The sequence below is a fragment of the Rhinoderma darwinii genome, chromosome 3 (genome assembly GCF_050947455.1).
Source record: "Rhinoderma darwinii isolate aRhiDar2 chromosome 3, aRhiDar2.hap1, whole genome shotgun sequence".
Lineage (NCBI taxonomy): Eukaryota > Metazoa > Chordata > Amphibia > Anura > Rhinodermatidae > Rhinoderma > Rhinoderma darwinii.
The window spans coordinates 153849720-153874363 of record NC_134689.1 but is presented as its reverse complement, the minus strand read 5'-3'; the positions used below and the strand labels follow the sequence as shown (position 1 = coordinate 153874363).

Here is a 24644-nt window from a genome sequence, read left to right as displayed (position 1 = left end):
TCCTAACCGGGTGTCACAGCAACTTCCTACCAGAGAGAGAACTAGAAAATGATGGCCACCGACACTTGGTCTCCTTTCTTTCTTTGTCATGTGATGTCAGAAGGCTGTCTGAATGTCAGTTCAATGTTGCCTGATGTTTTGAGACGAATCTTCACGAGTGAGGCTGGGTTCACACAACCTATTTTCAGGCGTAAACAAGACGTTTTAGGCCTCGAATTACGCCTGAAAACATGGCTCAAATACGTCGGCAAACATCTGCCCATTCATTTCAATGGGTTTGCCGACGTACTGTGCCGATGAACTGTAATTTTACGCGTCGCTGTCAAAAGACGGCACGTAAAATAACAGCGTCGTCAAAGAGGTGCAGGACACTTCTTGGGACGTAATTTGAGCTGTTTTTCATTGACTTCAATGAAGAACAGCTCCAAATTACGGCCGTAATTGACGCCTCGCAAAACGCGAGTACGAGCAATTACGTCTGAAATGCAGGAGCTGTTTTTTCCTGAAAACCGCTCCGTAATTTCAGCCGTAATTGTCGTTATCGTGTTCACATACCCTAAGTGTTGGCCATCCCTTAAAACAGCAATGGCTCCAGACTCCCATAATAGTTGTTTCTAGCCCCCCATGTGTTAAAGTCAGACCTGCATAACCGTGACAGGAGCGTTTAGTGATTGACCGCACCTGTTGGACACACCGGCACGCTTAGAAAATGTTGGACATCCCTGGTATTAAAACTACAATTTCCAGAATGCAAACTCCGTATAAACACTTAACCAAAAGTTCAAAGATGTGGCCCAAGATTCCTATAAATTCAGATCTGTATGAAAATTAAATACACAAACTCAGAATCTGTACAATCACAGTAAAGAAAACTACAGTATTTGAAAAGTTCTTCAACTTTTTATAAAGTTTATGGCTTCGTCAGGTAACTTTATAAATCAATAACTGAGAAAAAAGCACATTTAAAGATGTTGCATAGAAACATTGGGGGGAATTTATTAAAAGGTTTATGCCACTTTAGGTCAGACGTCCTATTTGCTGAATAATTTGCATTTTTTTTTTTTTTTTTTACGGGAACTGATGTAAATTATAGTGAAAAGCTGAAAATGTGACAAAATAGTCCCCTCTTACCCCTACAGGCATGATACTAAAACTAGCTTATAAAATTCCAGTCTCTGTAAATCTGCCCCATTGTCCATAGAATGATATATCATTAAAAATAAGCACAATAACACCACAATAACCATATACAGTATAGTTTTTTTTATATACTTTTTCCTATTAAAAGCTCGTTTTATTGGAAAAATTTTAGTTTTTTAACTGAAGATTTTTTATTTTATTTAATCAACTTTACCCACTAGGGCCGCAGTCCCCAACCTTTTCTGCCCGAAGGACCAGTTTCATGCAATAAATTTTTCCCAGGGACTTGTGGGGGGACGGGGGCAGTTGAGGAATTTAGGGTCCGGTCACATGTTGCGTAAATACCGCAGATTTTCCACAATGGAATACGTTGCAGAAAATCCACAGAATAATACAGTAGCAGCAAAGTGGATGAGATGAAACCAATCTCATCCCCACGCTGCGTAAATACTGAGCGGAAGAACCGCCCAGAAATTGACATGCAGTGCAGAGTTTTATTCCGCAGCATATCAACTGTATTTGTGTAAACGCTGCTTATTTGTTGGGGGTTTTCCCCATTAAATTCAACGGGGAGGTAAAACCCACAGCAAATAGCAGTTGTTGCGTTTTTTTGTGGTGGATTTGCAGCAATTCCACCGCAAAAATGCAACTCCGAAAAAAAAATAAAAAATTATACTGTACTTCCCCCGAAGTATGTGTTATTCTTCCAGGCCGGCCTCCTGGGATGCGGTCACATGGGATGAAACATCATCCCAGGAGGCCAGCCTGGATGACGTCAGAGGGCTGGCCGGCCTCCTGGGATGACATTTCATCCCATGTGACGGCTGCTGCAGCCAATCACACCCTGCAGCGGTCTCCTGGGATGAAATGTCATCCCAGGAGGCCGGCCTGCGAGCAGGCCCGCTAAATGTTCAACAGTTTTCTGCATTGGACATTCCGGACGAAAAACTGCACCACAGTTTAATGTGTTTTTTTTGCCCGGAATTCCCTGGGGCCACAGGGGCGGATATTAGATACCATAGCCCGGTACCAAATGATCCGCGGCTCGGTGGTTGGGGAAATGTTTAGCTGACTTTTATCTAATGTTTAATGTTTATCTTTTATCCAATGTTTATGGCCAGCTTTAACCCCTTCCCTCTTTAGCCACTTTTGACCTTCCTGACAGAGCCTCATTTTTCAAATCTGACATGTGTCACTTTATGTGGTAATAACTCCGGAATGCTTTCACCTATCCAAGCGATTCTGAGATTGTTTTCTCGTGACACATTGGACTTTATGTTACTGGCAAAATTTGCTCGATATGTTCAGTATTTAATTGTGAAAAACACCAAAATGTAACGAAAAATTGCAAAAATTAGCATTTTTCTCAATTTAAATGTATCTGCTTGTAAGACAGGCAGTTATACCACCCAAAATTGTTGCTAATTAACATCCCCCATATGTCTACTTTAGATTGGCATTGTTTTTTGAACATCCTTTTATTTTTCTATGACCTCACAAGGCTTAGAACTTTAGCAGCAATTTCTCACATTTTCAAGAAAATTTCAAAAGGCCATTTTTACAGGGGCCAGTTCAGTTGTGAAGTGGCTTTGAGGGCCTTATATATTAGAAACCCCCAAAAAGTCACCCCACTTTAAAAACTTCACCCCTCAAAGTATTCAAAACAGCATTTATAAAATGTCTTAACCCTTTACACATATCACAGGAATTAAAGCAATGTAGAGGTGAATTTTACAAATTTCATATTTTTTTGCAGAAATAAATTTTTAGTACAATTTTTTTTATAACACAGAAGGTTTTACCAGAGAAATGCAACTCAATATTTGTTGCCCAGTTTCTGCAGTTTTAGGAAATATCCCACATGTGGCCGTAGCGTGCTACTGGACTGAAGCACCGGCCTCAGAAGCAAAGGAGCACCTAGTGGATTTTGGGGCCTTATTTTTGTTAGAATACATTTTAGGCACCATGTCAGGTTTGAAGGGCTCTTGCGGTGCCAAAACAGTCAAAATCCCCCAAAAGTGACCCCATCTGGGAAACTACACACCTCAAGGAAATTATCTAGGGGTACAGTGAGCATTTTGACCGCACAGCTTTTTTACAGAAATTATTAGAAGTAGGCCGTGAAAATTAAAATCAACATTTCTTCAAAGAAAATGTAGGTTTAGCGATTTTTTTTCTCATTTTCACAAAGACTAAAGGAGAAAAAGCACCGTAAAATTTGTAAAGCAATTTCTCCCGAGTAAAACAATACCCCACATGTGGTAATAACGGGTTGTTTGGAGACACGGCGTGGCGGAGAAGAGAGAGAGCGCTATTTGGCTTTTGGAGCTCAAGTTTAGCAGGAATGGTTTGTGGAGGCCTTGTCACATTTACAAAGCCCCTGAGGGGACAAAACAGTGGAAACCCCCCACAAGTGACCCCATTTCGGAAACTACGCCCATTGAGGAAATTATCTAGGGGTATAGTGAGCGTTTTGACCCAACAGGTTTTTTGCATAAATTATTGGAAATAGGCCCTGAAAATGACAATCTAAATTTTTTCAAAGAAAATGTAGGTTTAGCTAATTTTTTCTCATTTCCACAAGTACTGAAGGAGAAAAAGCACCGTAAAATTTGTAAACCAATCTCTCCCGAGTAAAACAATGCCCCACATGTGGTAATAAACGGTTGTTTGGAGACACGGCAGGGCTGAGAAGGGAAAGAGCGCTATTTGGCTTTTGGAGCTCAAGTTTAGCAGGAATGGTTTGCGGAGGCCATGTCATATTTACAAAGTCCCTGAGGAGACAAAACAGTGGAAACCCCCCACAAGTGACCCCATTTTGGAGACTACACCCATTGAGGAAATTATCTAGGGGTATAGTGAGCTCTTTGACCCCACAGGTTTTTTGCAGAAATTATTGGAAGTAGGCCCTGAAAATAAAAATCAACATTTTTTCAAAGAAAATGTAGGTTTAGCTTATTTTTACTCATTTCCACAAGGACTGAAGGAGAAAAAGCACCACAAAATTTGTAAAGCAATTTCTCCCGAGTAAAACAATGCCCCACATGTGGTAATAAACGGCTGTTTGGAGACACGGCTTGGCTTAGAAGGGAAAGAGCGCTATTTGGCTTTTGGAGATCACATTGAGCAGGAATGGTCTGCGGCGGCCATGTCACATTTGCAAAGCCCCTGAGGGGAAAAAACAATGAAAACGCCCAAAAAGTGACACCATTTAGGAAACTACACCTCTTGAGGAATTCATCTAGGGGCGTAGTGAGCATTTTGACCCCACAGATGTTTCATAGATTTTATTAGAATTGGGCAGTGAAAATAAAAACAATCCTTTTTCTTCAATAAGACGTAGCTTTAGCGCAAATTTTTTCATTTTCGCAACAAATAAAGGAAAAAAAGAACCCAACATTTGTAAAGCAATTTCTACCGAGTACGGCAATACCCCATATGTGGTCATAAACTGCTGTTTGGGCACACGGCAGGGCTCAGAAGGGAAGGACCGCCATTTGGAGTGCAGATGTTTCTGGATTGGTTTCTGGGCGCCTGTGGGCCCAAAACAGTGGAAACCCCCCAGAAGTGACCCCATTTTGGAAACTACACCCCTCAATGCATTTACCTACGGGTGTAGTGAGCATGTTAACCCTGCAGGTGTTTTGTAGAAATTAGTGTGAACTCGATGTTGCAGAGTGAAAATGGGATTTTTTCCACAGATATGTGGACAATATGTGGTGCCCAGCTTGTGCCACCATAACGAGACAGCTCTCTAATTATTATGCTGGGTTTCCTGGTTTTAGAAACACCCTACATGTGGCCCTAATCTTTTGTCTGGACATATGACAGGGCTCAGGAGTGAAGAGTACCATGCGGAGTGGAGGCCTAATTTGGCGATTTACAAAGTATTGGTTCACAACTGCAGAGGCTCAGATGTGAAATAATAAAAATAAACCCCTGGGAAGTGACCCCATTATGGAAACTGCACCCCTCAAGGCATTTATTAAGGGGTGTAGTGAGCATTTTCACCCCACAGATCTTTTCCATAAATGAATGCGCTGTGGATGGTGCAAATTAAAAATTTATATTTTTCCCTAGATATGCCATTCAGTGGCAAATATGTCGTGCCCAGCTTATGCCACTGGAGACACACACCCCAAAAATTGCTAAAAGGGTTCTCCCGGGTATGACGGTGCCATATATGTTGAAGGAAACTGCTGTTTGGGCACGCTGTAGGGTTCAGATGGGAGGAAATGCCATTTGGCTTTTGGAGCGTGGATTTTGCTTGGTGGTAGTTTTGTTTGGAGTCTTACTGGTGTTTCCGTTTATAATGTAGGGCATATGTAAGCCGGGCGGAGTATATAAGGGGCATAGTCAGGTGGTATAATAACGGGGTAAAAAAAAACAATAAAATAATCCATAGATGTGTGTTACGCTGTGAAGCAATCCTTTCCGCACCGGCCGGTGTCGCACTGATAAATGGTGTCATTTCTTATCCCCCTTTTGGTCCGCACTCGGCACCTTTGTAGTTTGGGGAATTTTGCTGGGAAAGTGTTGTCCTGGTATAATACGGGCACCGTCGCTTCCAGCGGATATGTTTGGGCTCTCCCCTTCCTGGTTCCCTAATTTTAGGTCCTTGAAAAATCGCCTCTTCAAACAGAAGAAATGTTCCCCTCGGGCACAACTGCATATTTTTTTATTTCCTGACTTATTGGAGCCATAACTAATTTTATTTTTCATAGACGTAGCGGTATGAGGGCTGGTTTGTTGCGGGACGAGCTGTAGTTATTATTGGTACCATTTTGGGGTACATGTGACTTTTTGATCACCTTTTATCCTATTTTTTGGGATGCCAGGTAAACAAAAAAATGCAATTCTGGCACAGCTTTTTTCGTTTTTTTTTTATACAGCGTTCACCACGCATTATAAATTACATGTTAACTTTATTCTGCGGGTCAGTACGATTCCGGCGATACCTAATTTATAGAACTTTTTCATGTTTTACAACTTTTTGCACAATAAAATTACTTTTGTAAAAAGAATGTATTTTTTCTGTCGCCAAGTTGTGAGAACCATAACTTTTTAATTTTTTTGTCGACGGAGGTGTATGAGGGCTTGTTTTTTGCGGGACGAGCTATAGTTTTTATAGGTACCATTTTTGGATACGTGCGACTTTTTGATCACTTTTTATTCTAATATTTGTAGGGCAAAGTGACCAAAAAACAGAAACTCTGGTAACGTTTTTTACGGTTTTTTTTACGCTGTTCACCGCGTGCAATAAATAATATAATATTTTGATACCTCCGGTCGTTACGGTCGTGGCGATACCAAATACATATGGTTTATTATTATTTTTCAATAATAAAGGACTTGATAAATGTAAAAGGGGGATTGTGTTTTATTTGATTACTTGAAACTTTTATTGTTTTCAAACTTTTATTTTGTGCACTTTTTTTTACACTTTTTTATACTTTTTTTACACTTTTTCTCAAGTCCCACTAGGGGACTTGAAGTTCCAACGGTCAGATTTTTTTTTTTCTAATACATTGCACTACCTATGTAGTGCAATGTATTAGATCTGTCAGTCATTCACTGACAGCAAGCCGATTAGGCTTCGCCTCCCGGCGGGGCCTAAATCGGCTTCCGTAATGGCAGAGCAGGAGACCATTGTGTCTCCTGTTGCCATAACAGCAGTCGCCAGTCCCGATTGCCTGTCAGGGCTGGCGATCTGCTAGTAACCGCTACGATGCAGCAATCGCTTTCGATTGCTGCATCGAAGGGGTTAATGGCAAGGATCGGAGCTAGCTCCGGTTCCTGCCGTTACAGGTGGATGTCAGCTGTACAGTACAGCTGACTTCCACCGCTGATGACGCCGGATCAGCTCCTGACCCGGCGCCATCTTGCCCACAGCTACGGAAGCCGATCAGGCTCCGCCGCCGGGCGGATCTTGACCGGCTTCGGTGCTAGGCAGACCGGGAGGCCAGTATTAGGCCTCCGGTTGCCATTGCAGCCACCGGAACCCCGGCAATTTCATTACTGGGGTTCCGATGAGCTGAAAACACCTTAAGTGCAGCGATCGCGTTTGAGCGCTGCATTTAAGGGGTTAATGGCGGGGATCGAAGCTAATTTCGGTCCCCGCCGTTACAGCCGGATGTCAGCTGTAAGATACAGCTGAGATCCGGTGATGATGGGACCGGCTCAGCTTCTGAGCCGGTCCCAAACATTTGGCGTACATGTACGGCAAGATGCGGGAAGTCAGTACTTTCCATGACGTACATGTACGGCAAATGTCGGGAAGGGGTTAATGGCAGGTGAATCACTACTAAGAAAATCCGTACAAAGATTTGCTCATCTCTAGTCGTAAATGGACTAGTCATGCGGAAATGGAGAAAAAAATGTAATATATATAATATTGGGAGAACGAGAAAAACATTTAATATTGGAATGCAAAACCACAATTACAATTTCAATTGAAACCTGCTCTAGTAACCTCTCTTGCTACTCTTGACTATTAGGGAATTGCTTTTTAACAAGAGTAGTATTTTCTTTTTAAATGAGCATTTTTTCCTGTATAATGACTGTCCTTGTAAAGTATGTATGTAAACGGGCATCTCGGAATTACATTCTTACAATGAATTATCATTTAGTCTGTCTGATTGGGGCCTAAATCCTTGTGTAATACCAGCCTGAATATATTTGCAAGTGGTACCCTCTAAATTCCTGTACTGAAATACAGTTGGGTCCAAAGTATTTGGACAGCGACACAGTTTTGCTTATTTAGGCTCTGTACACCACTACAATGGATTTGACACAAAGTAATGTAGATGTGATTGAAGTGTAGATTTTAAGCTTTAAGCAGTTTGCTATGCACAATAGCGTTACTTCCCTTGCTGTTCAGGACTATTGTTTATGTGATCACCATATTGTTATTTCTGTCATTTTATGGTAATATGATTGGTGTTTTTACGCTACTTCTCTACCAATGTTAACGCAAAAGATTTATGATAATTCAAGGCGTTTCACAAAAATATTGCATTAAGAGGTTAGGAATTGCAGCCATTTTTTGCATTGTGCCTCAAATTTCAAACTCAAAAGTAATTGGAGAATTGACTGATAAGTAGTTTCATGACCGGGTCTGATGACCAATTAAGGAGATAAAATTCTGAAGTTAATTCAAAGTGTTGAATTTGCTTTTGGTAGCTATTCATGGAAACCCTCAATATTTGGTCAAAAAGAGATTCAATGCGAGTGAAAGGGGCCGTCATTAGGCTGAAAAAATAAAACAAACCTATCAGCTAGATAGCAGAAACTTTAGGAGTGGCCATATAAACTATTTGATACATACTTATAGAGAAGAAATGCACTGGTGAGCTTAGTGACACCAAAAGGCCTCGAAAACAACTAAAGTGGATGTTTGCAGAATTCTTTCCTTGGTAAACAAAAATCCCTTTACAACATCTAGCCAAGTCCAGAACACGCATATTATCGTCAGTCTACAATCATAAGACACTGTCGTGAATGTAAATACAGAGGTTTTATCTCAAGATGCAAACTAGTATTAGTAATAGCATTATGTATGTTGATAATCACACTATAATCCTGTGTATGCTGGTCCTGTAGATAATAGTACTATAGCCTTGTGTGTGCTGGTCCTGTAGATAATAGTACTATAGCCTTGTGTGTGCTGCTTCTGTAGATAATAGTACTATATCCTTGTGTGTGCTGGTCCTGTAGATAATAGTACTATATCCTTGTGTGTGCTGGTCCTGTAGATAATAGTACTATATCCTTGTGTGTGCTGGTCCTGTAGATAATAGTACTATAGCCTTGTGTGTGCTGGTACTCTTAGTAATAGTACTATAGCCTTGTGTATTCTGGTCCTGTAGATAATAGTACTATATCCTTGTGTGTGCTGGTCCTGTAGATAATAGTACTATAGCCTTGTGTGTGCTGGTACTCTTAGTAATAGTACTATAGCCTTGTGTATTCTGGTCCTGTAGATAATAGTACTATAGCCTTGTGTGTGCTGGTACTCTTAGTAATAGTACTATAGCCATGTGTATTCTGGTCCTGTAGATAATAGTACTATAGCTTTGCTTAGCAGTATAGCCTTGTGTGTGCTGGTCCTGTTAGTAATAGTACTATATTTTTGCTTAGCAGTATATCCTTGTGTGTGCTGGTCCCGTTAGTAATAGTATTATAGCCTTGTGTGTGCTGGTCCTGTTAGTAATAATACTACAGCCTTGTGTGTGCGCTGGTCTTGTTAGTAATAGTACTATAGCCTTGTGTGCGCTGGTCCTATTAGTAATAGTACTATAGCCTTGTGTATTCTGGTCCTGTAGATAATAGTACTATAGCCTTGTGTGTGCTGGTACTCTTAGTAATAGTACTATAGCCATGTGTATTCTGGTCCTGTAGATAATAGTACTATAGCCTTGTGTGTGCTGGTACTCTTAGTAATAGTACTATAGCCATGTGTATTCTGGTCCTGTAGATAATAGTACTATAGCCTTGTGTGTGCTGGTACTCTTAGTAATAGTACTATAGCCATGTGTATTCTGGTCCTGTAGATAATAGTACTATAGCTTTGCTTAGCAGTATAGCCTTGTGTGTGCTGGTCCTGTTAGTAATAGTACTATATTTTTGCTTAGCAGTATATCCTTGTGTGTGCTGGTCCCGTTAGTAATAGTATTATAGCCTTGTGTGTGCTGGTCCTGTTAGTAATAATACTACAGCCTTGTGTGTGCGCTGGTCTTGTTAGTAATAGTACTATAGCCTTGTGTGCGCTGGTCCTATTAGTAATAGTACTATAGCCTTGTGTATTCTGGTCCTGTAGATAATAGTACTATAGCCTTGTGTGTGCGCTGGTCTTGTTAGTAATAGTACTATAGCCTTGTGTGCGCTGGTCCTGTTAGTAATAGTACTATAGCCTTGTGTATTCTGGTCCTGTAGATAATAGTACTATAGCCTTGTGTGCGCTGGTCCTATTAGTAATAGTACTATAGCCTTGTGTATTCTGGTCCTGTAGATAATAGTACTATAGCCTTGTGTGTGCTGGTACTCTTAGTAATAGTACTATAGCCATGTGTATTCTGGTCCTGTAGATAATAGTACTATAGCCTTGTGTGTGCTGGTACTCTTAGTAATAGTACTATAGCCATGTGTATTCTGGTCCTGTAGATAATAGTACTATAGCTTTGCTTAGCAGTATAGCCTTGTGTGTGCTGGTCCTGTTAGTAATAGTACTATATTTTTGCTTAGCAGTATATCCTTGTGTGTGCTGGTCCCGTTAGTAATAGTATTATAGCCTTGTGTGTGCTGGTCCTGTTAGTAATAATACTACAGCCTTGTGTGTGCGCTGGTCTTGTTAGTAATAGTACTATAGCCTTGTGTGCGCTGGTCCTATTAGTAATAGTACTATAGCCTTGTGTATTCTGGTCCTGTAGATAATAGTACTATAGCCTTGTGTGTGCTGGTACTCTTAGTAATAGTACTATAGCCATGTGTATTCTGGTCCTGTAGATAATAGTACTATAGCTTTGCTTAGCAGTATAGCCTTGTGTGTGCTGGTCCTGTTAGTAATAGTACTATATTTTTGCTTAGCAGTATATCCTTGTGTGTGCTGGTCCCGTTAGTAATAGTATTATAGCCTTGTGTGTGCTGGTCCTGTTAGTAATAATACTACAGCCTTGTGTGTGCGCTGGTCTTGTTAGTAATAGTACTATAGCCTTGTGTGCGCTGGTCCTATTAGTAATAGTACTATAGCCTTGTGTATTCTGGTCCTGTAGATAATAGTACTATAGCCTTGTGTGTGCGCTGGTCTTGTTAGTAATAGTACTATAGCCTTGTGTGTGCTGGTCCTATTAGTAATAGTACTATAGCCTTGTGTATTCTGGTCCTGTAGATAATAGTACTATAGCCTTGTGTGTGCTGGTTCTGTTAGTAATAGTACTATAGCCTTGTGTGTGCTGGTCCTGTTAGTAATAGTACTATAGCCTTGTGTATGCTGGTCCTATTAGTAATAGTACTATAGCCTTGTGTATTCTGGTCCTGTAGATAATAGTACTATAGCCTTGTGTGTGTGCTGGTCCTGTTAGTAATAGTACTATAGCCTTGTGTGTGCTTGTCCTGTTAGTAATAGTACTATAGCCTTGTGTATTCTGGTCCTGTAGATAATAGTACTATAGCCTTGTGTGTGCTGGTTCTTTTAGTAATAGTACTATAGCCTTGTGTGTGCTGGTCCTGTTAGTAATAGTACTATAGCCTTGTGTATGCTGGTCCTATTAGTAATAGTACTATAGCCTTGTGTATTCTGGTCCTGTAGATAATAGTACTATAGCCTTGTGTGTGTGCTGGTCCTGTTAGTAATAGTACTATAGCCTTGTGTGTGCTTGTCCTGTTAGTAATAGTACTATAGCCTTGTGTGTGCTGGTCCTGTAGATAATAGTACTATAGCCTTGTGTGTGCTGGTTCTGTTAGTAATAGTACTATATCTTTGCTTAGCAGTATAGCCCGGTGTGTGCTGGTCCTGTTAGTAATAGTACTGTAGCTTTGCTTAGCAGTATAGCCTTGTGTGTGCTGGTCTTGTTAGTAATAGTACTATAGCCTTGTGTGTGCTGGTCCTGTTAGAAATAGTACTGTAGTTTTGCTTAGCAGTATAGCCTTGTGTGTGCTGGTCTTGTTAGTAATAGTACTATAGCCTTGTGTGTGCTGGTCCTGTTAGTAATAGTACTATAGCCTTGTGTATTCTGGTCCTGTAGATAATAGTACTATAGCCTTGTGTGTGTGCTGGTCCTGTTAGTAATAGTACTATAGCCTTGTGTGTGCTTGTCCTGTTAGTAATAGAACTATAGCCTTGTGTGTGCTGGTCCTGTAGATAATAGTACTATAGCCTTGTGTGTGCTGGTTCTGTTAGTAATAGTACTATAGCCTTGTGTGTGCTGGTCCTGTTAGTAACAGTACTATAGCCTTGTGTGTGCTGGTCCTGTAGATAATAGTACTATAGCCTTGTGTGTGCTGGTTCTGTTAGTAATAGTACTATATCTTTGCTTAGCAGTATAGCCCGGTGTGTGCTGGTCCTGTTAGTAATAGTACTGTAGCTTTGCTTAGCAGTATAGCCTTGTGTGTGTGCTGGTCTTGTTAGTAATAGTACTATAGCCTTGTGTGTGCTGGTCCTGTTAGAAATAGTACTGTAGTTTTGCTTAGCAGTATAGCCTTGTGTGTGCTGGTCTTGTTAGTAATAGTACTATAGCCTTGTGTGTGCTGGTCCTGTAGATAATAGTACTATAGTCTTGTGTGTGCAGGTCTTGTTAGTCATAGTACTATAGCCTTGTGTATGCTAGTCCTGTTGGTAATAGTACTGTAGCTTTGCTTAGCAGTATAGCCTTGTGTGTGCTGGTCTTGTTAGTAATAGTATTATAGATTTGCTTAGCAGTATAGCCTTGTGTGTACTGGTCTTGTTAGTAATAGTACTATAGCCTTGTGTGTGCTGGTCCTGTTCGTAATAGTACTATATCTTAGCAGCATAGCCTTGTGTGTGTGCTGGTCCTGTTAGTAATAGTACTATAGCCTTGTGTGTGCTGGTCCTGTTAGTAATTATACTACAGCCTTGTGTATTCTGGTTCTGTAGATAATAGTACTATATCTTTGCTTAGCAGTATATCCTTGTGTATGCTAGTCCTGTTGGTAATAGTACTATAGCTTTGCTTAGCAGTATAGCCTTGTGTGTGCTGGTCCTGTTAGTAATAGTACTGTAGCTTTGCTTAGCAGTATATCCTTGTGTATGCTAGTCCTGTTGGTAATAGTACTGTAGCTTTGCTTAGCAGTATAGCCTTGTGTGTGCTGGTCCTGTTAGTAATAGTACTGTAGCTTTGCTTAGCAGTATATCCTTGTGTATGCTAGTCCTGTTGGTAATAGTACTGTAGCTTTGCTTAGCAGTATAGCCTTGTGTGTGCTGGTCCTGTTCGTAATAGTACTGTAGCTTTGCTTAGCAGTATAGCCTTGTGTGTGCTGGTCCTGTTAGTAATAGTACTGTAGCTTTGCTTAGCAGTATATCCTTGTGTATGCTAGTCCTGTTAGTAATAGTACTGTAGCTTTGCTTAGCAGTATAGCCTTGTGTATGCTAGTCCTGTTGGTAATAGTACTGTAGCTTTGCTTAGCAGTATAGCCTTGTGTGTGCTGGTCCTGTTAGTAATAGTACTGTAGCTTTGCTTAGCAGTATAGCCTTGTGTGTGCTGGTCTTGTTAGTAATAGTACTGTAGCTTTGCTTAGCAGTATAGCCTTGTGTGTGCTGGTCTTGTTAGTAATAGTACTGTAGCTTTGCTTAGCAGTATAGCCTTGTGTGTGCTGGTCTTGTTAGTAATAGTACTGTAGCTTTGCTTAGCAGTATAGCCTTGTGTGTGCTGGTCTTGTTAGTAATAGTACTATCATGGGCTGCATGTGTAGTTAATAATACATTGGATCTGTATTGGTTCAATCTGCAGCCAGGGCCATATCACTGGTCTGTGGGGGCGGCATGGGCAATTTATTAAAAAAAACATGCCTGTTTATGTAAATTTCTATGTAAATGGACAGCTCTGCATGACATCCTTACAATGAATTATCGTTTGTGTGATTGGGGCCAAAATCCTTGTGTAAACCCAGCCTCAATGTTGTTTACAGGAGGTACCCTCAAAATTCCTGTACTGAAATGTTTGTCACTTCTGCTTCCTGACTTGGTTCTAAAAATGTCAACACTCTTGGGTGATTACATTGCAAGTAAAATATTTCTGAGGTCTCGGTTGTGGTGAATGATTAAACTAAGACAAGCTGTCTTCTGCTCTCTGACACCTTTTGTGCCACTGCTCCCTAAGACACTGCAAGCATCGAAGAGGCCACCAATGACCCACTCTGTTTGGCTGCTGCGTGTGGGGGTTGATGCACCTAAAAGCACAGGGTGAGGTTTACTAGTCCTTCTCTATGAATTAGAATATCATCAAAAAGTTAATTTATTTCAGTAATTCAATTGAAAAAGTGAAACTCGTGTGTTTCAGGCTGGAGCCAATGTCCAGTCCTTCTCCCGTCGCTTGTGTGAAGGAACTACGGGAGTAAGTGACCGCGTGGATTAAGCTGGACATGAATGGAGAGAAGTGTATGATGCTGATTGGTCACTGATTAGTCAGCGTCATACACTTCTCTTTACTTGGTCAAGAGTAAAAAAAAAACGCCCACTTGGGCATTAAGAACAAATTTGCATCTTATTGCCGGGTGTCAGTGGGATGAAAGGGAGCTCCCTCCCTCTCTCCAAAACCACACAGATGCGGCGCACGCTATTTAGCGCCGCATCTGAGGGGTTAAACGGGTGAGATCCCCAGCCCTCAGCTACCTCTGGCAGCTAAGAGCAGGGAGATTTAACGGCTCCCTGCTCTGTTTATTTATCCTGATGCAGTGGTGTGAAACGGCTATTGCATCAGAATAAAGCCCACTAATGACCGCCGTCAAAAGGCTAATCGGCGGTCATTAAGAGGTTAAACCAGGTATTGGTACTTTTGGCAGTGTGCGCAGGTGCCAAGTCCTGCTGGAAAATGAAATCAGCATCTCCATAAAGCTGGTCAGCGGAGGGAAGCATGAAGTGCTCGAAAATTTCCTGGTAGACGGCTGCATTGACTCTGGACTTGATATAACACAGTGGACCAACACCAGCAGATGACATGGCTCCCCAAACCATCACTGACTGTGGAAACTTCACACTGGACCGCAAGCAACTTGGATTGATGCCTCTCCACTCTTCCTCCAGACTCTGGGACCTTCATTTCCAAATGAAATGCAAAATTTACTTTAATCTGAAAACAGGACTTTGGACCACTGAGCAACTATTAGGTACTATTAGTCATATCGTAATGGCAATATGTTGCGCTTATATAGTGGTATTATTTGGTTCTTGGATAGCAGTATTATTCAGTCCCTGTATGTATCACTAACTAGCGTTATACTTATTTATCTAGATTATTGTATGTGATGGGCCAATTATTTAGTGTTAGGGTTAATGCGGGACAAACATTTATGGATATAGATTCCCCAATACAGCACACGACTTTGGAGGAATTCAGCCCAAAAACAAGACTCACCTGGCCTTGTTCACCACCACTCTTCAGGCGAGAACTCTTCGGGTGGCAGCCGCACCCATGCGGTGGCAAATGTCTACTGTGAAACCTTGCGGCTATTCGGCACCACATGTGTGCGTGGTTTCGTCCACGTATGACTGCCGCTCCCTGTGTTCTCATCCTTCTAGGATGAAAAGTGGAGGAGACTGTTTAGTAAATCTACATGCGAAAGGAAGGCAAATCTTTTTGCCAGACACTAATAAAAGTGGCGAATGTCATTTTTGTTTTTTAATGTAGTTACAAAAGCTAGTTCAACTACATTGATAAATGACCTCTGTCGCCTATATTGGGTTGTATTTGGGGTCAGCCCCTAGGGCAGCATGAGCTAGACATACGTCCCTGTCTGCAGGTAACAGTACTATGGTAATGAAGCTGGCGTTATGCGTGTACTAGTATACAGTGTACCTGCCGTGGTAATAATACTATAGTGCAGTTTTGTAGATAATAGTATTGTAATCCTGTGTGAGCTGCACCACTTTTGTAATGATAAGGTTGTGAGGAGGGGGATTTAACCTTGAGTTTTTGTCTTTAGTCCCCCAACGAGCACAATAAGAAGACTGGCCAACCTGGTTGCTACTCCTGCTCTGCAGCACAATGGTTCAGCCCTGGCAGCAAGGCGTCTCCCTCCAGCCCCCTCTCCCAATGATGGAAAGCCGGCAGCAGAGGAGGGGGAGTGGGGGAGAGACATGTCAGTGCAGGGAGACCTCTCACACACACACCACACACTCAGTCAGTCACACAGCCAGCCAAGTTTACTACACTCTGCCCCTCTGGGGCACCCTAGCCGCACCTCACTGCCAAGGAAACCTGCTACCTCTAGGGAGATGAATGGCACATTGTGAAGAACCAGGTGAGAGCACTCCACACCTAGCAGTGACAGGTCCCCAGTGGATGCTCACACGCACTGCCCTGCACCCAGCCTGTCTCATCTAACCAGACGGGCACCAGGACTACGAGCATTAGGTATGGAAAGGTTCCTGGGCTTCGTCAGGCAGATCAGAAGATCCAGGAGAAGGAAAGGCAAGAAGTATCGACCTGAAGAGGATTACCATGAGGGATACGAGGATGTGTATTACTATGCCTCTGAGAATTTCAGAAGTAAGAGCTATATGGGTATTATTTGGGCACAGCAGGTGTTGTGTTGCCTGCTCTAGTGGTGCAATACATTTAATAACGGATGTGAATATGCTGCAATTCAGTGCGTAACCGGCAACTCTTCTAATATATGACTATACAGCATCAGTCCAGAGGTATATTACCTTCAGCTGGTAAAGTTCTAGGTTGTCTATGTACAACTCCAACTTTACAGCTGCTTACATGTAGCACCCTGACACTGTGGTAATAATGAGGTATGTGTGTCATCTGGCTGACGGTTACATTATATGCTGATCATAATAGAATAATGACAATTTCGGAGAGCATGTGTGAACAGGGTCTAGGGTTTGCCGATTTGATCTATTTGATAATTATTGGTACATTCAAATTTCTAGAAAGAATGTATGTACATTTTGTAGTGAATATGGCACATGCTGCTAAACATTGCCAGATTGTCATTTTTTGTTTGGTAAATTTGCAGAAATCTCTAATATATCAGTTATACCATAGGGCTACAAAGCAACTTTGGTTGCGCAACGTAAGGACCACATTGTGACATCTCGTAATCCTTGTGAAAGTTGTCTTGTTATGGCACATGACAACGCGACCGTGACAGGATAGTCGCAAAAAAATCCAAACCTGCTGGATTTCTGTTCGCAAGTTGCATACAAGTTTGCCTGCTTAGACTATAGCGTAAGTCGCGTGTGACTGCAACTTGCTTGCAACATGTCAGCGATTTTTTCATTTTTGGGTGTCTTTTGGATGTCGCAATGGCTAAATCACATGTGATCCGCTACCAAATTGCATCCTGAAATAGCAAATCGCACGCAACGCAAACATTTTCTTGACGCGCAACCAAAGTCGCAGTGTAGCCTTAGCCTTAATGATACATACCACCTCTCCGTATCCTCATGGCCATCCTAACATACCAAGGGTGGCCCATGCTATACTATTTAGATTTATTTGTATGACTACTTTCTTCAGACAAGTCTTTGAGGTGGACGTGAACTTACTTGGCCCCTCTCCCTGGGTGATAGGGCTCAGGTGTAATGAGATTTTTCCTAAGTGTGTAACATTGTTGTTGCAATGCAATTTTATAGTGTTCTATATACACGCGCATGCACCAATCAGCACCTCTGAGGACTGTGCAGTGGGCTTCATCTCTATTGACATCTTTATCGATATCCTTCTTGTATAGCCAGGTGTTTTCCATTATTATTATTAAGGCTGGGTTTACTTTTCGTTGTTATTCCTTTTTTAACATGCTTTTTTTTTTTTATAAACCCCCTCATGTCTCTCAATGGGAATACATCAACCAAGCCAAAAAAAATGCATGTTAAAAATGCACAAAAAATGACAGTGTGAACCCAGCCTTAGAGTATTGTTGATTTGTGGGATGGATGATATGTTGTTGGAAGGTGCAATCATTTATTACATGTGGGGTAGATATGATACAGTACATGTTCTGTACATATGCGCAGTTTATTCTAGCTTTCTCTCTTGGTATCTGCAGTGTGAACATGATCATTCCTACAAGTGTCGTTCTTTCAATTGTCCTCAATAGGCAGCAGTTACACAACTATAAGGGGAGTCTTTCCTATATTCTGTGTAGCTGTCACTCCTTTCTTTTCTTGGCCTATCTCAGACTTGTCCCTTTAGTTTACAAATAGCCAGATCTGCCTGAGGAGACAGTGACAGGCAAACTACAGGCCATGCAGTATTCACTGAGCTTGGTGTGTCATATTGCATTATGTGTGCAGGGCTGACGGTAATCTTTGCTCGCCACAATGTAAGATTTCAGGAAAGACGGTAACAACTTCATTATTGCTATCACCAAGAACAAACTAAAATAAAATCCAATACAATATTGCATTAAGATATTTAATCTAGGAAAGCTCTTCACTTACTATACAGTTTAGTATAAAGTCAATTCTTTCAACACAATCAGTAATGGAGACGTTCAGAATTACATCCTCAAGTCCTAACAAAACTAATTATGATTGGTTATTATTATTTTAACCCATTCATTTCATGAATATGAGAGTCCCTCACTGCTTGGTGTGGACAGAGTTAGGGCCTGTTCACATCGGCGTCCGGTTCCATTTGGGGTTTCCGTTCATCCATTCCGCCAGAGGAACAGATGAACAGAAAGCCGAACGGAAACAATAGCTTTTGTTGTTTGCATTACCTGATTTGAATGGTCTTCCTTTGTTTCCGTTACATAAAGTTTAGTTCTTTTTTTTTTTACGGAAACAATAGTGCTGTCGACTACACTATTGTTTCTGTGAAAAAAATGGAAACTTTACGGAACGGAAACCAACTGCAATGGAAGCATTACCATTGAAATCAATGGTAATGCAAACAGAAACTATGGTTTCCATTCGGTTTTCTGTTATCGGTTCCTCTGACAGAATAGATGAACGTAAACCCAACGGAACCCAACGCTGGTGTGAACAGGCGCTTTCTGTTACACAGTGATGTAGATTCGGATGCTCTCATTTATCGGTCAGTATGAACCACTGCAAATGTTTCCATTAGTGTTCATTGTTTTGCAGATCACTCCGGCACAGAATGTATGGAAGTGCTACACTATGTAAAATGTATTCTGCCAATTAAGAAATGTTTTAAAGTTTACCTCCGTGTTAAAGGGGGTTTCCACCTTTTACAAATGATCTCGGAACACATTTTAAATATATATTAAACTAACATTCTAATATTCTTGCCTATTGAAAGATCTTGATATCTTTTAATTGCGAGTAGTGTCACGTGACTCCGCAACCATCGGAATTTAGCACCTGCGATGACGTCCCGAACGGTCTTCTATCTTCTCAACTTCCGGACTAACTCCTCTTCCTGACTGCTCCTCCAATGGCGCGTCATCAGTGACGTTCCTGTTTCTGACCGTTCCTGTCGATGATGCAGCAAATTTGCGTATGCGCGGTTCATCAAATCTGTATTTGAATCACGCATGCGCTGTTCAATGGGGAGCAACGGAAGAGAGAAATAAACCTCAAGATGTAAACAAATAAGTGTTTCTCAAAGGAAAAATAAATTAAAATCTGTTATTCGGGGGGTTTATTAATGAAAATAATAAGCGGTAGAGAGATTAAAAAATAAAATTAGGTATCGGAAAACACCTTTAATATATTAGGAACTTGCAGAAAATCATGTTCCCCATTGCTTTCCCGCAACCATCAACAAATTATAAACTGGTTTACAACAGTCCATAGCAAACCTAAAAACCATCACAAATGACGGTCCAGGGTTTGTTGATGTACAAAAGAGACTACAATGAATTTGATTGCCATAATTGTCCTTATAATATACAGTACTTATAATACAGAACATTGTAGGTAATAGTTTGAATAGGAATTTTCTCCTGATTCTGTGTATACAAATGCTCCTATAAGCTATGTGATCTGAAAATAGAGCAGGACAACTGGTGGTATTTCTTCTTCCCGGCGGTTTTCCTGAGTGTCTTTAGCGGCACAACCTGTTTTATGACTGTCACATGCATTCCATTTGTAGACTGCCATAAAAGTAGTCAATGGTCTGCTAAAAAGGTTTTCTCTGGGAAACTATTGGGAATTTAAGCTATTCCCTACCAGCCCTGTATTTTGCTGTCCGGATGCTGCTGCTACGGGGAATACTTTATGTATAGATAGTATGTGAGGGAAGTTCTATTTAAGCAATACACTAATCTAATTTCTAAAACCCGCTTGATCCAGACACGACATTATTTTTCTGGTAATCCTGGGCACCGTTGATTCAGGATGATGTTCTTGCTGGTACTGTAGTTGTTTTATGTCTTTTCTTTCACTTAGTTGGTGTCTTGGCTGTTCAGATGTTTGAGTGGCACTTTATAACCTTTTATAGTTTTTGCCTGTGCAGTATTGGAGAACCTTAAAGCAATAACCAATTATGGTGTAATTCAGTTACTGAAGAAGAAGCATCCACAATTGTATTTTATTGTTGGCAAAGTAGAAAGTGGAAGAATACGTCATGTTCCCATTAAAATGATGCTGGACCAGTTTCCCAAAAAGTTTTCAATACTGTGCGGCAATTCTGATTTTCTGCAAAAAAAATAAATAAAATATTTTGTTTCATTCCACTGCCACGAAACTTTCTATATTTCTCATGGATTTGAAAATTAACAATTAAGCATCATAGAAGTACATGTGTGTTACATACTTGTTATGGCGCCCCCTGGTGTTCTTTTTGTTTTATCAACAGAACATCCACCTAATGTGCTGGTAGACACACATGCCAGTAGCTTAGTCCCACCGCCCAGATCCTATTGGTGTGCGGCCATAAAGGATGTATTCATTAACGGCCACATGATTTTGCAGGTAAAAAGCCATTTTGCCCATAACAACGCGGAGCCATTAACAAGTCAATGCCGCTCGGTGGAGCCTTACCCTTATACTCTTCTAAATATTCCTTGAATTATTTCGGTCACCTAAATATAAACCTAGCATTAATTATTTAATTGGACCCATCTGTCCTCTGTTCATTATTAGCCTGCTGGGTTATAATGGGATTGGAGACTGAATGAATACTATGACATTAAACATAGAGGAGGGTCTGATATATATATATATATATATATGAGCAGTCAACCAAGGAAAACCCTTCATGAATTTGGGGACGGTACCAAGGAGGTAAAGCTATAAACGATTATCATACATTTGTTTTTATGTGGCTGGTTCCATACATGCTAGTAAAACTAACACATTAGCTTAAATGATAGATCTTTTTGTATACCCCAAAGGCGAAACATTATTATTTTATTCAGCCGGACTTGTATTACATAACTAATGCAAAAATACTTAACTGTGTACAATCCTTTGGAATAAATTAGCCCACATAAAATTTTCAATTTTAAGTTTGAGTGTAGCTATACTCCTATATAGAGAAGGATTGCATAAAAAGGATTTATAGTGTCTGCAAATATGGAAAACAAATGTGTAAACAATTAATAGTGGAATAGATGTTTTGACGCAAAAAATATTTAGAGGCTTATAGTATGCAGTAATAATGTTCATGTGTAATTCAGCTGCCAGGTTATTCCTTTTTAGTGGGGATTCAGATTTTGTTGAAAAGATGTGCAATATGGCACTACTATCCATTCCTTGATGACTGCTTATCCCCTTTGTGCACCTTGACATACAATTATGTCGTGGTGATGGTGCAGGAACAGAAAAGTGGTTTTAATTTGCAAGTGTTAAAAAAAAAAAAATAAATAACAATAATACATATAGTAGTGCCGCAACTATAATGACCCATATAATAAAGTTAACGCGTTATTTTAAACGATTGTTAAACCTCATAAAGAGAACTAAAAAACTATGGTGGAATTGCAATTCCCCCCCCCCCCCCTCCAAAAAAAAATAAAGTTAATCAATAATATATATGTACCCCAAAATGGTCCTGGAATGCGGCAACATAAAAACAACTTTTTCCATAAATCTTGCTACTAGGCTGGATTCACACGAGCGTGGCGTTTTTGCGCACGCAAAAACGTGGCGTTTTGCCTGCGCAAAAGACACTTAACCGCTCCGTGTGGCGGCAGCATATGATGCGCGGCTGCGTGGTTTTTGCAGCCGCCATCATTATGACACTCCGTTTGGATGTTTGTAAACAGAAAAGCACATGGTGCTTTTCTGTTTACATTCAGAGTTTGACAGCTGTTGCGCGAATCACGCTGTTCGCACGGAAGTGCTTCCGTGCGGCATGCGTGGTTGTCACGCACCCATTGGCTTCAATGGATGCGTGATGCGCGAACAGCGCACAAAGAACGGACATGTCGTGACTTTTTTTCAGCGGACTCACGCTGAGTAAAAATCACGCACATGTCCGCACGGCCCCATAGACTAATATAGGTCCGTGCGTCGCGCGTGATTGCACGGACGTAATTCCCGTTTGTCTGAATAAAGCCTTACTGTGCAACTTAATAAAACATGCACATTTGGTATCATCGGAATTGTACCGACCCACAGAATAAAATGAACACGTTATGCTTCACGGTGAACATCGTAAATTTAAAACGCCATTAAAGTAATGGTAGAATTTCTGTTTTTTCCATTCTGCACAAAAAAATCCATATGTACCCCTAAATGGTTCTATTAAAAATTATGACTCATTCCGCAAAAAACATGCCCTCCTATGTTTACATCGACAGAAAATAATAAAATTGGCTCTCGGAATGTAACAATGAAAATGCAGAAAAAGATGCTTTATCCTGAAGACCCAAAATAGGCCAGTTAAGTCTAAATAGTCTGCGGTTTGATTTACTGTAGTTTACCACCGACAAATGCGGGGCCCATCACTGAATTTTTATGGGGCCCCGTGAATTCTAGTTATGTCCTTTTGTAGCATTCTTGTAGGATGTCTCTACTTCATATGAAGCTGCCCGTGTAAAATGCTCTGTTTAATTATGGAAGAAAATGCATGATCACTTAAGGCTTAATCTTAAGTGCTCTGAACATATTGCAGTACTTAATCACTTTTACAATGCAGATCATATAAATCATTTTGGGCCATAAAACGCAAAGAAGCAAAGCTACCTGACCTTGCTGTGTTGTACGAGAAAACAAACACACATGCTGGTTTTTTTTTCTACGCATAATGGGGCAGATTTACTAATGTGGTTTTAGACAGCGCAAACTTAAGGCCCTTTTACACGGGCCAATTATCGGAAAAATGAGCGTTCACAGAACGCTCGTTCCTGATCATTGCCCTGTGTAAACAATGATCAGCCAGTAAACAAGCAAACGCTCGTTCATCAGCTGATTGTATCGTTTATGCAGCCAAAAATATTATCGTTGTCGGCAGCACAACTTGGAGTGTAAACAGGGAATTGTGCTGGCGACATAATAGAAATGTATGAGGACCAGCAATCATAGTAATGAGCGCTCGTCCCCATACATCGCTCCTTGTGAAAGGAGCAAACGAGCGCCGATCAATGAGCTGTCCTGTTGATCGGCACTCGTTTACACGGCTCATGTCGTGCCATGTAAGAGGACCCTTAAACAAGGAAGTCAGAAAATGTGCCAAATTTATCAATATGGGTCGTGTTTATCTTTCATCCTCATGATCTAGCCCTCCTCCAAAACATAAACTGTCATTGTAGTGCCACATATAGGTGAATACCCTAAAAGTCAAAGTCCAATCCTTTATAAAGCCTTGAAACATGACTGGTTAGTTGCCGGAGACACGAATCTGTAGTCTGCACACAACAGTTTCTGAGTTGCTGCTCCTTATCTGTACAGAGTAGGGTTCTGGTTGGCTGAATGAGATTCCTTTTGAAGCAGCTTTCGAAAGGCACTGATTCTCCTTGCAGAGATCCAGCTGGTAAGACCGTTTTAAAGGGGTATTTCCGTTGTAAAAAGTTATCACCTATACACTGTATGGGGGATAAGTATTAGATCATTGGGTGTCCGACCCCTGGGTCCACCACTGATCGCCAGAAAGGTCTGTGTCACCCATTTCCCCCAGAAGCAAGGCCGTTTTCTGGAAGAACATGAATGGAGAGCAGTTCGTAATGCGACCTGTCGCACCATTCAAAGTCTCTGGGAGAGGCGTAAACTGCCGAGCTGAGTGCGGGGCAAAGTATGAGAAAATAACCTCTCTAGTGTCAGCTATAGATGACTTCCACGTAAGTCAATGTCCGACTCTCAATGTGAGGACATTGTATGCGGCAGTGAATACAACGTGCTGGTGCCAGGGACCTTGTGTGCGGCACTGCCCAGAAGTGAAGAAAACCCGGATCTGAGATATAAATTAATTTGTATCAATGAGTGAAATGAAGTTTTCACATTTACCTGCCACACATTTGTCATATTTAGGTTTGAATACAGACAACTCAGGTGAAAATAATAATAGCATCCCATGCCATGTTAATAATACAAACCTCAAAGTTATATGCCAAGCAAAGGGATTCAGAGACTGGACCTGGGCTTCTGCTGTTTGGCTCTACATCAATCATGTGATGACAAAGAAGCCTTTATCAAGTGATGACATCTGAAGCACTTCTGCCTCTGAATACCGCTTTGTGTACTGTCTGGAGCATCACGTTATCTGATCATTTATGTTAGGTGCTTGCATTGCTAACTTGCTTGTATTAAGGGGGTTATCTGGGAGATCAACATATATGAAAAAAATGTATTGTGGCAGGTTATAATAGAAGGAAGACAACTGTGCATCTGAATAAAAAGAAATATATGATTGATGGCTGTATACACACGTGAATCTCTGTGAAAATGTTTTACAGTGATCTACCAACAC

The 24644-nt window shown here is 41.0% G+C and overlaps 1 protein-coding gene across 6 annotated transcripts in view; it reads left to right on the top strand.

Moving 5' to 3' along the window:
- The window catches only part of GRIP1 (glutamate receptor interacting protein 1), a 472389-nt gene that overhangs the window by 138004 nt on the left and 309741 nt on the right, over positions 1 to 24644 (top strand). For 5 of the 6 annotated variants that reach the window (XM_075856912.1, XM_075856913.1, XM_075856911.1 and 2 more), the window contains exon 1: positions 15945 to 16361. The exons of the other annotated variant lie outside the window; for it this stretch is intronic. In XM_075856912.1, coding sequence (XP_075713027.1) covers positions 16229 to 16361 — 133 coding nt within the window. In that variant the 5' untranslated portion in view covers positions 15945 to 16228. Of the gene's footprint in view, positions 1 to 15944; positions 16362 to 24644 lie in introns of those variants that run through there. 6 annotated transcript variants of the gene reach the window in all.